The sequence below is a fragment of the Eupeodes corollae genome, chromosome 1, assembly GCF_945859685.1.
Source record: "Eupeodes corollae chromosome 1, idEupCoro1.1, whole genome shotgun sequence".
Classification (NCBI taxonomy): Eukaryota; Metazoa; Arthropoda; class Insecta; order Diptera; family Syrphidae; genus Eupeodes; species Eupeodes corollae.
In genome coordinates, this window is record NC_079147.1 from 185720207 (window position 1) to 185733140 (window position 12934).

Genomic DNA, 12934 nt, shown 5'->3' on the forward strand with positions numbered 1-12934 from the left:
GTACAGAGATTCGTTCTTTTGCCGAACTATGCGAATGTGGAATGCCTTGTCTTTCCCAGCCATTGCAATACTCAGGAATTCAAAACCAATGTGCACCGACACCTCTTTTTAACCCCTCTCTCTCTTTCCAAGTGCTCACACCTTGTCTACATAATAAGGGTAGTATTATCCTCTTGAGTGTGCGCTTATTATACAAAAAAAATATGTGAACTATGGGCATTTCAAAATTCGAAAATTTAGGCTAGAAATTATGATTAAAAAAATACTTTTTTTTAAATTATTCATTGATGATGATAAAATGATAAAATACAAATTTGGTTTAGGAAAATAGGCTAAGCACTTTTTTAGTTAGGAAGCTTTAATAGTAAAAACACTACTGGTTTCCAAAAACATGTACACTTCGGAATACGAACCGATATCTATCTTTCAATATGTTTCTAAAACAAAGAATAGGGATTTTGAAATGCAAACAGATTCAAAAATTGCTTTGTAATTGTTGTAATTGATTTTTTATTCATCTTTTTATTTTAACTTGTGCTGCTGTCACGTTCCATGTGTGACCGAGTAAATATCCCTGTCTCTCCGGAAATACTTCAAATTACAAATAATCTTGAATAGTTGTATAGTGTATAGTGTGGAGTCCCTGAATACAGAAGGGAAAAAGCTGTAAGCAATGCAACAGCAAATTTAGGACTTAGGTCTACCCGTGGCATATGTAGTACCTGTTGCTGTTATTATCTTTTTAGCCCATAAACCATTTTGATTCCTTTTAAATAAATACCTTTTAAGCCACGAGTGTTTTTCGAACAATAAGGACCTTCGGTTAAGTTAAGAACACGGACTGTAAAGTATTTATTCGTAAAACGCTTTAAATTTCCACTTAATATTTGTTCGTGTCATACTTAAGTTGAATGTTTTTTGCTAAGGGTGTTTCGTTGAAGTAAAAAACAAAGAGCATTCTAAGTTTACTGTATTTTTCAATTAACTTTTTCCAATAGTCTATTGTACTGCATATCTACTCCTACCTTTTGGATATTGAAACTTTTTTTACGAATTGACAAACTCCTAGATTCAAATTCCAGCTCAATTTAATTTTACAGTCAATTTATTGGATTTTGTTCCGGGTTTTATTTGATTTAATAAATCTTGAATGGGCTTCGCTAGTTCTCCATAAAATGTATTTATTTATGATATTTTGGATCAATATGAAATGAATAAAATGCGAAAAAAATCATTCTTTCGAAAAAAATACGGTCAACTCATTAACTAAAATTATAAATCCTTTGAAACAAATCAAATAAATACTAAAAAACAAGAATTTTGAAGTGTTAAAGCTTTGAAAATAAAGAATTCTTGTAAGAAATGTTTTATACTTAAAATTGTTGAACTTTTATTTTTTAAATAGTAGACTTAAGAAAGTTCCAAATAAAATAGGTTCAAAAATTAACTTGCCATATTTTGAAAAAACCATTATTAATTTGATCTGAAAATATTATATTATACTTTTTTTTCTCTGCCAGGAAGATTCAAAGTTTTTGTGTGAAAGAATTTTTTTTTCGTAGTATGTCTGAAAATCTAAAGTATAAATTACAATAAATATTTGATTCTAAATTTAATTTTACATTAGGAATATTTTAAGGTACTTTGACACTTTTGAATGCTGTACATAATTTTCTTTATATTTTTTTGTTTGTATTTTACCTATGATTATAAATATTTTCCTTTTATTTACACAAAATATGTTCACCCCTAACCACCGCAAAAAAGGGCAATTCTTTTAAAAGATTTCTTATATATTTCTTAAAACTTTCTTCTTTCTGTTTGTATAAAAATTGTACAAAGCATCACTAGTTGATTGTTTTTATTTTAATACATAATAGAATATATTTTGTTGTGTTCTAAAATATTTATTTTTAGTAATAATAACTGTATTTTTGTTTGTTTATTATTTTGTGTTTGTTGTTTTCTGTTCTAATCAGTAAATTGTACAAATTCATACGGCTCAAGTTAGTGCACATAAAAAAAGTGTTAATTTTATTATTTAAAAATGTTTAATTGTTTTTTGATGGCTTTATTTACATGCTCATTATTGTGTTTGGTTTTTAATAACTTTATTCCAAATTGTTTTATTTAAAAAAAGTTTTATTTTCCATTTTAGACTAACTATAGAATAATCGCAATTACTTTTAAGATTTAATAATTGATTTTCACGACGATATGTTTCTTGAAGAGAGATTTTTTAAAAACAAAGTAAAAACAATTTTTGAAAAAATGAGAAAAAATAAATAGTTACACTTTTGTTCAAAAAGGAGGTTAAAACAAAGTTGTATCACCCAATTCTTTAAAAAATTATATTAAAAACTAACCTACTAAGGAAACTTTTATTTAATTAGTTAATTGTTTATATTTAATTTTGTTTAATTTAAAATCTTAAGATCACATTATAAATTATAATACACAAACAAAAATATAACACAAAATAAAAATAAAAATAAACCCATAACTAAAAACTAAATCGTCCCCGACCATTCTTACCATCAACAACGCCTCGCCCGGTAGGATTGAGGGCAATAACAGCTGCCGCTGTTGATGGTGATGACGGCCGGATCCGTTCGATTAGTTTCCCCAAGTGTCACGCATAGCTCTGTGCTGTTTGCGGCATATTATCTGTCAAACCGCCAATACCAGTAGGATCCATAACACTGCCCCGTTCTACCCAGTGTTTGAGACGGCCGCGAAGTTCCTCGAGACTCTTCGATTTCGCCTTGTTAATTCGTTTGTATTTGACATCTTTGGGTTTTGTGACAGAACGATGATTTGACATAACTCGATTGAAATTCGTCACTTGGGACTGTTTGACGCCATTTACATTATATCCAGCTTGAGACGAGGACGACGAAGCTCCTCCAGCTCCAGCTCCACCTGCTGTTGTATTTATTGAATTATCACTTGAATCACTGCGACTTATTTTTGAAGCAGTAGTCGCTGTCGTTGGCGAAATGCCAGATGACGACGTATCTTTGGTGTTATGGCCTTTAGCCTCATCCAGCTGGCCTTCGAGCGAACTTACTAAAACTGCCTTTTCAGATCGATTTTTGAACTTATCACGCTTTTCGGCCACATCCGTCTGCTGGGGTTCTGGATCCTCTTCGACACTGTACACAGTCTCGAGAATGTCAGGACGTCGTAGGAAACAATTGCTTCGTCTAGCCCCTCCGTATTTATTCATATTCGTTTCGATTGCATCCGATATGGAACGAACTACCGTCACATCACCACAACTTCCTTTTCTTCGCATCGAAAACGATGAATTACAATCGGAATCGATATCTTCGAGTACGACAGCCGAATCGGAATCATTCAAAGAATCAAAATCGGTGTAACTAGGATCTAAGGTGTCAAGTCCATGATCGACCAAACGACTTGACAAAGTGTCAATTATTTTTTGTTGACGTAGAATTGTCAATTCACGATGACAGATGATGCCAGCGATTTGTTTTTGTTTTCGTTTCAGTCGAGATTCGAGAAGAAGCAACTGACTTGTCAGTCCATTCATTTGTTCGGTTTTCTCTTTCTGATACCGATAGTGTTGTTGGATCTACAAATATCAAAATTATTATCAAACGTCAAATGAATGTCAAAAATAAATTTCTATTATTATTTACCTGAATAGCATAAGCTTTCTTCCATTTCATAATGTGCTCGGCTTGAAAACGACATTTTGCTCTCAGCTCTTCTATTACAAGCTGAGCTGTTTGAAGATCTTTTGGATCTTGATCCATCATGGCGAGGTGTAAACTATTGTTGTTATTGTTGCACATTGCCTGCAGACCACAGGACATGTTATAATGATATTTTAAATTGATTATAATGTGGTTCTTGTATTTTTTTATTTAAAGGAGTCAGTCTTTGATTATAAATATCATTTGAGAGCAGGTTCGGTTAGACTTTAAGAAAGTCAACTCATCAGATGCTGCATGGAAGTTTTTGAAACACTGAAAATAAAAAAAAAAAACATTTTCTTATAAATATCAAATCAATATCAACGAAAATATAAAAAATTCAGGAGTAGGGTTTGAGATATTTAGGATTTTAGTTGTAAATTTAAAATGGGCTTAATACATTCTAATTCTTAAACTAATGTAAACAAAATGGAAGTGACTCAGAAGACGACGTTTCAAGGAAAGAGTACTGAGGTTAAAATCAAATATGTCCAAGTGCGAATATACACTTCGAAGCATAAAAGAGAGTTGTAGAGAGAAATGCAAACGATGGAACCAATAAGAAGTTTACAAATAAAGAGAATGCCTGAAATTTGCCTACATTCGAAACGATTTTGGATATTCTCGATTCTGGAAATATGATTACTTTGGAAAGTAGACTAACCTCGAGAAGCTTAATAGAAGAGCGGGCGAACAAGGTGTATATAAAAGGACCGTGCTACTTAGAGGTTAGACAAATCTTTAGACCAACGTTTAACGAAACCAAGTATTGAGCTGGCTTAAGAATGATATCGTCGGTAAGGGGAAGAACTTAAGGTGTTATAAATAAATTAGTGACTTACAACTGTCAACCATTCCTGTGTGTGAGCACTATTGTCAGGGATGGAGAAGACCTACAGTTTTAAGCCGATTCCGAAAGCACTTTTCATGACAAGAATGGCTCTTGAAGAATTTGTCAATTCCTCGCAAAACCCAGTACCCGTGGAAAAACTTAAGATGGCCTAGACAGGTATCGAACTCAAGACCCCTGTTCAACGCACTAACAATCAGGCTCTTTCTCGCACAAAAAATACCAAGGTGCTGAATGTTATTAACAGTGAGTATGGGTTGATAGTTCAAAAGGTAATGAGAGGGAGGAATCTTAAACAGTTTTCGTGAAAAAGTGATAGATTAGCGCCTTTGAATATTAAGTTCCAACAAGTCTTTACGACAAAAAGCTTAAAAACAATTAAGATCATTTTGAATAAGAGAAGAGTCATGTATTGATGAAATGGACTTGAATGAATTTTGATGAAGACAAGAGGTAAAGCTAACAAAGGGTATGAGGTGGCAGATTTGAAACGAACAAAGAAAATCAATTTTATTAAAGAGGGTTTAAAGACAAGAATGGCCAATTTGAAGAGTGTAAGTCTATTGGAGAAAGAAAACCATGCTATCTAGAGGATATATGTAAGTGATTTGCAGTGAGTCGAAATTGAAGGAAACTCTGTTAAGGTGTTCATTAATTTGACACATATTTGCCTTAAGAAAGTCTTAAGAAATAGTAAATGAAGTGGAAAAGAAAGTAATGGAGAATAAAGATAAAATAATAACTAAAGGGGAGGAAACTAAGCTTATGAAAAATATCCTGATGCCTATAAACATTTCTTCCCTTAAATATACAATATTAGTGTATGCATCAAACTATCGATTACCAATATCGCATAGTGTTCCTCAAAGTCCAATAGAAACGAAATTAATTGGAACAGAATAGGGATAGAAGTATATCTTATGTATTTAATACTAAAACAATTAAATTGATTGAACTATTACTTAGAGAAAATTTAACCAAAATGGTACACTTGGGTGTAAACTTACTTTTTTATATTTCATGAGTAAATTAAAGTCTTTAAGTAAAATATATTAGTTTTGTAAAAGTTTGAAGTAAGAACCGTCAAACAATTTACAAATCTAAACTAAGAACGATAGTTATTTACTTTTAAACAAAGATCATTCCAAAAGCTCCAAATCTATGCTATATAAAACTTTAATTTACCTTTGATTCTATAAATATTAAAAAACAAATTGAAAAATAAACACTTCCTTGAGGTTTTAAGGGGTGCTTAATTTTCAAACCAACTGAAGCTACAAATCAAACCAAATATCTATCATTCTATATTTGGATTCTATGCGCGTGTAATCAGAGAACAGCCTTTAAAATACCACTCGAAGTTGCCTAATTTTCGAAAATCTTATAGAATATAAATCTATACCTAATCAAAAACTTCTTAACGAACCCATAACAAACCCATCTCTCTTTTTCTTATTCTCTTACTATATACCATAATATGTATGAGTAATATCCGGTTTTCCTGGGAAAATCCTTTCCACATCCACATCCCCACATTTCCACATTTAGAAAATTTATAACAAGACAAGAAACTTTGTGTATGTCTTTTGATTAAGTTATTCAATATCAAGTTACAAAAGTAAATATTATTCTATCGAAGACATTCATACATATGTATGCACATAAACATAGGAATAGAGACCAAAGTCAAGTCATCATCATGACGGTTATAATAGCCTCAGGATCAAAATGTTGTTTCAAACTCGACTCGTATTATAGTCGTCAAGTCATATAGTCTTATAGTGGTCGTAGTCGTCGTCGTCGTCGAATCAAAATGTAGAATGATAGCGAGTGGATCTGTGGATAACAATCTATGGATGTCTATAGAAGAGATAAAACTGCTTTAAGGAATAACTTATGAGTGAAGTCTAGAAGTGGATTTACAAGATTAGATATACTCTCCGCGCCTTGTATTTTGTTCTTTCGTTTTGTTGTTAAAAAGATTTATAAAACATTTATCCATCTAGATACTCATCATCATCGATATCAAAATACAAAAATAGAATCATTGATGAATCTGGTAGATTTTATTGGATTTCAAAGATATCTACAGATACATTCATACACGTGAAGAAAAGTCGTCGAAGAGGACAACCCGACGAATTGGATGACATAGTTTTTCACTTTTCTTCTTTTTTTTTTAAATACATAAATTGGACTTTTGGGAATTGAATTGAAAGAGTTTTTCCTTCTTTTCTTCTTCTTTCGTTTTTGGTTGATTGCGTGGAGGAATGAGAACATGATGATAATTTGTGTGATGTGAATGTGATGTGAGGTCGTGTGTTCTGTATTAAGTGAGGTGATGGAATGGAAACAGGACATCTACTCGATAGGAATGTGAATGAGTTAGAGAGAGGCTTTCTTTGATCTTTTCCATCCATTTATTATGTATGTGTGTTTCTATGTGAATATGTGACATGAATCATGATTTGAAATCAAAATACGAGAATAAAAAAACAAGTGTTGGATCTCGTTTTATTTGTGATAAATTGAATCAAATTCATCGAGGAATAATAATGAGGTTTGATATGAGGATGAGGACGACGAAGACTGCGACTCAATGAAAACAACTCATCCTTCTTTGTCTGCCCGAATAATATACATTTGATGTGAATCTTAAACATTTTTTGTAAAGTTAGATAATAAAAGATACTTTTTAGGTATGCATAAGACTTGTCAAACTAATTTGGATGTTTGATTGTTATTTAATTTTGATTGATTTGGATATGTTGAGAAAATGATTGTGCATATTTGAGTTGGTAAGATGTGTACTTATACAATTCGGGTCAAATGGTAGGGGTGGTTTTAAGGTTTTGAGTATCATCAGTGTATGGATAGTATTTTAAGCACTGAAGGATATTTAATCACCCATATTATGGAGAGACACTGTGTGTGTAAAAAGTTGTAGGGGCACATTAGTTTTGAATTCTTGAATATTGCAATGACTTGGAAAGACAGAGTTTGGTAAGGAATTTTACATTCGTGTAGTACGGCTAAGAAGCAAATCCCTATGCTTGAAAGTACGACCAAAGTGAAGATCGAGGTTATACTGAGTAGCATTTCTAAAGCAAGAGTGCTACGATTGAATTATTTAAGAACATGAATGCAGCTAGGTATTTCACTTCAGTGAGGCGAAATACTTTACAACGACGTTCAGGCGATTGAAGATTTGCATGTGCATGCATACGTCTTTTAGATAATACCTAGATCAAAGTGGGAAAAAACTTCTTGCATAATCTAAGGAAACCCAAATATCTATCGGGATTTTTGGTGACATATCGATCGATGTGATCTTTCCACAGTAGGTGGTTAAGGTTAGTTGTTTTTTTTTGTACACTTCAGAATTTTCAGAAACTAGTTAGATTATAGCAAGCTTCAATATAGGATCAAAGGTTCCTCAAAAGTGCATGTTTTAGATGTTAGTAAGAAAATAATACAATTAAAGCTTAACACACACACAAAATACAAAGAAATAGCATTTAATAAAAACTTTTACAGAACAAAAAAAAATAAAGACTTTTACGATAGTAGAGCACTGGTTCTTAACAATGATTTTAATCAGACCTTATTTAGATTTAAATCTATCGATGAACCGTTTAAGTTATTTAAAATGCTCATTTGACTTAAAGCTTTATTCTACCCATAGTTAGTGCTATGGAAGTCAATATATTATATAAAATCATAAGTACGCAGGCGATGAGTTCCACTTCGGCAATTCAAATGTACACAAGATAGCAAATAAGTTGCATCAATTTCACCAATAATGAGTTAATGAAGAAATATTAAATAATTATTGACACGCCTTTGATGGAGAGATTGCATTTGAAGAAGCAGAGTACGAAGTTCATAGGAAGGCAGATCATAAGGATAATCCCAAGGAAGACTCCTTAGGGCAAAGGGAATGAAATTGTTTTTAATTGATTCAATACGTTTTCTATGAATTTCGTAATAGGGAGTCCATACCTGCGAAGCATATTCAAGATAAGGACGAATATGACAATTGTACAAAGAAAGAGTATTAAAGGGATCATTGAACTCCTTTCGCTAGCGTTTTATAAAATCAAGCATAGAACTTGGTTTATTAACAATAAAATTAATGTGATGTGTAAATTGTAAGTTGGAAGATATGTTCAGTCATATTGATGCAAGTGCTTTCCATGGTTAACGCAAAGGGGTTCATCATGATTGAACGATACAAGATAGCACATTGGATTTTCGAAGTATTAAATTCCAATTAATTTTTTATTCGAAATTGTGATGAGTTGATTTGATGAGATTATCATATTTTGTAGTTGAAGTTCCACATCCGAAGAAGAGGAATGTAATTCAGATAACGGGTATGAAAAGCTAAAGGTATTATGATCAGCGAAAAAATGTGTTAGATTAGAAGTTACAGACAAGAAATCATTAGTAAAAATGTGAAAGAGTGTTGGAGACAGAACAGAGCCCTGAGGCACGCCAGGAATACTTTTTGGTTAAAAGAAAATAGACCATCCAATGCTATTTATATAATTACCGACAGTTAATTACTAATCCAATGAAAAAGGGATTGATGAAAAACGAAGGCACTCATTTTCGATAGGAGAACCTGGTAGCAAACCCTATCAAATGCCTTTAAAATGTTAAGTGCTTCGCTTCACTATTTGGTGTGATAAACTAAAAGATCACCAGTGGACCTTTCAAATTCCATTCATATCATTTAAAAGGGGCAGATAATAGGATTGTTCAATTCGGCAGTATGGAAATTCGTCACTTTTTTAGTGTTTGAGTAAGCACAACATTTTTTGAACCAATTGTAAAGTGTTCTATGTAATGGGTATGAGCTTCAAAAGTTCGAATTGTATAAACTCATGTCGAGAATGTGTTCTGTAGCCAAAAGTGCGAGACTCAATTCACGAAAGTCAACCACTCCAATTGATTCCACCATCTTGACATTTCACTCACCAACATACTTGATGTCGTCAAAAATGCGACAAGTTTTCTTAGCAGGTGCAAGCAATTTGTCTTTTTTTCCTATCTGTCTACAATCTTTTAAACAATTACTTATACGTCCAAAGCTTGAGTATAACTACGATCAGATCTAGGCTGGCGCTTATATAACTAACTTAAACCTTTTATACAATATTCATCGAACAGTCTTTGAAATGTTTGATCCCTCGAATATCAACAAAGTGTGTCTTGCCTAACCCTTTTTTACCGACATTTTAACAGCCCAACAGTTCAACAGAAATCTAACTCTTCTATGAATGCTCAACAATTGCGTCCTTCCGTCGTACTTCGGTCGTTTTTTAGCCGAAATAGCTCCATTTGACTTATAAATTGAAGGCACACAATCATTTATTACTTTATCGCTTAATAATTTTGGCTTTACAGAAGCTTTAATTAGTACAAACAATTTGACGAAAAAAGCATATTTTCTGCAGAGGTAGCAAACAATATTATCACATCTAAGGCGCGGAACACCTTCGAGTTATTTCAAAACTTCATGGATTGTGACAATTTAGTGGGGATTTTTCACAGAAACAACGTTTTGGTCAACAGTGGGCGTTACAGATCCTATTTAACAGTCTTACTTAAATTAAAGTCCTGGCCTTGGACGACCAATGGCAGGTTGGCTGTTTGATTTCGCCAATCGTGTTAACAACAATTAATTGGCAGTCTTGAACTTACGATTTGACCAAATTGGTTGGTACCGTAAAATACCGACAATTCGGAAACATTTCATGTAGTACTTAACACCAATGTCATCGAAACAATCCGTAATCTAAAACAGATATGACTTCATTTTAAAACTTTCCCGGTATGTATCGTCGTCAATGTTTTTGTCTCTCTTATAAGCTATATCGTAGTGTTGCTAAAGTTTCTTTATCAAAGCCTCCAACTACAGGTTCCAGTTTAACATTTTCATATCCAAGAACTAATACAACAAAACCGTTCATACTTTAGAACTGTTAACGCAACATGGTGGAATTTATAATGATCTTTCCATCGATTTTTTCTTTAATTTCTTCGCGTTTATTTCGTTGCGTCGCGTCGGTTATTATCTATATAGCTGAAGCAACATCCGCGTTATGAGGTACTCATCACTTTATAACAGTCAGTGTTATTATAGATTCGATCTTAAAGAAGTTGAATAAATAATAACAAGTCTACTGGTGGATTTATTCACAGTTTATCTCTTTATCCAAACGTTTTCGACAAGAATCAGCAAAGAGCATAACTTAATCGAACACAGATAAAACTTTTTCCTCCACAGTAATTATGAAGCAAGTCAAACATCACACACATCTTCCAAACCAAAGTCTAGAAAGGCGTATTCCACAAACGGGCATCATCATCATGTGTACCCCAACCCATCAGCTAGCGATTTATACGACGAGATACTGTTAAGGTGTTGAACCTCTACGTACATACAAATATTTTATATTCCAGGAAAAGAGATGATACAGTTAGATAATAAGTACCTAAAGGTATTCGTCACAATGTCATAGATAGATGAGTCTATAATATATACATATATGCATGGGTATGTTTGTAATAAACAGTTAAATCAAATTAATGGTGAACACTTGGTCATAAGTGCGTCTATAGCTTAGTGATGGGATTTTGTTTTTACCCAGGAACTCGTAGTTTGTAGCTGTGGCAAAAAGAGTAATAGGTATAAGCTGGTTTCGCCATTTTAAAAACATTTTACCAACTGACATAAGTCTTATGCATAAATAATACAAAAAGGATAATATCCAAGGCCACCAATTAAGGAGAAGTGCAATTTTATGTCTGGATGTTTAACTTTCTGTTATTATGCATGAAGTTGATATATGTACACTCGTATCTAGGAAGAGAGACTTTTATGATTTCGACAAGTTTGCAGAATCATAACCACGAAATTACTTGGTGAATTTTGAAAAGAAAAGTTTTGTGAAGTTCTTTGAATTTCATTAAAAATGGATTTAAATGGTTATAAGGAATTTTTAATATATGAATATTTTTGTAGAGTTTTAAAAGATAAAAATAAATAGTAGTAGTTTTTGAAGCTTCCATTAGGATGGAAGTATTATTGTTTAATGACACGTTTTGTATGAAAAACTTTTTGATTATAAATTCACATAATTTCATACCTACATTTAAATTTTAAAAGCTAAAATTTTGCAGAACCAAATGAGGTTTCATTTTAAAAAGCTCGCTTTTGAGAATTTGTCATATTTAAAGCTATGCTAACTTTTGACACTTGGGAATTATTAAATATGCAATTGCTAAAAATCCACAGAAATGTTTAAGATTCACTACAAAAGCTAGCTAAATGACGCTCCTTTTCACAGTACTATTGCTTTAGCGGAATATCAAAAAATTATTGTTGAATACCTTATTTATGGAAAAAAAAGTTTCCTTGCTGTGTTATTTCAAAGAAGTGATCTCAATTGGCCACCGAGATCTTGTGATTTAACACTACGTGGAAAACGACATTCAGCTGAAAAAGTACGAGGATATGGTGATGCAACTGTAACCGTGGAGACCAATTGGCAGATATTGGTTTTTACTGTTTATGCCAAACCTTCCTTTTAAAAATAAAACTAGCCATTATTAGATTCTCTTCAGAAATGTTCATATTTTTAAATATCAAAACTGAACCTTGTTTTGGCAAACTTTGCATACTCGTTTAAAATATGTAATGCTTAAGAGAGGACATGAAAACAATCGCAAGGTCATTAAGTTTTGATCCCCAAATTAGGATTTGCCTAAAGTTCCGGAACACACTAAGTTAATGCATATCATCTAGGGTGCTAACCTTCATTCTTAGATCAGTTCAATTTTTCATCGAATTTAGGGTTTTGATTGATCTTTAACTGAAGAAATCCCGAATTCGGTGACTGTAATTACATCTACTGTCATTTGGCAAACAAAATGAGACGTGTTGACCCTTCACAGTCGACTCTTCACCGTTTGGTGGCCAAATTTGAGACGACCAGTTCAGTAAAAAATCAGCCAACATCCCTACATTCAAGGTACGCAAGATCGCCCTAGAACATCGCCGCGGTCCGTGAAAGTGTACAGAAGAACCCGAGGCAGTCTACTACTTGCCGTGCGCAATAACTCGGCCTTTCGGAGACTTCAACAGGTCGAATTTTGCGTCGTGACCTGGGCTTCGAATAGTTTAGAAGAGGACCCCCATTTTGGCCGAAAAATTCATATTTAGTGACGAGGCGCATTTTTGGATGAATGGGTGTGTTATATGGGACGACACCAACCCACGCACGGTTCACAGGATGATAATTCGTCCTCAAAAAGTTAATTTGGTGTAGATTTTTTGTCGGTGGCGTTTTTG

The 12934-nt window shown here is 33.0% G+C and overlaps 1 protein-coding gene across 4 annotated transcripts in view; it reads right to left on the reverse strand.

Moving 5' to 3' along the window:
• Positions 1 to 355: 355 nt before the first annotated feature.
• Positions 356 to 12934, reverse strand: part of LOC129938445 (uncharacterized) — a 180540-nt gene continuing 167961 nt past the window's right edge. For all 4 annotated transcript variants that reach the window (XM_056046008.1, XM_056046007.1, XM_056046006.1 and 1 more), the window contains 2 exons: positions 3666 to 3995; positions 356 to 3598 (listed from right to left, as the gene is read on the reverse strand). In XM_056046008.1, the coding sequence (XP_055901983.1) occupies positions 2633 to 3598; positions 3666 to 3842 (1143 nt within the window). In that variant the 5' untranslated portion in view covers positions 3843 to 3995 and the 3' untranslated portion in view covers positions 356 to 2632. The remainder of the gene's footprint in view (positions 3599 to 3665; positions 3996 to 12934) is intronic.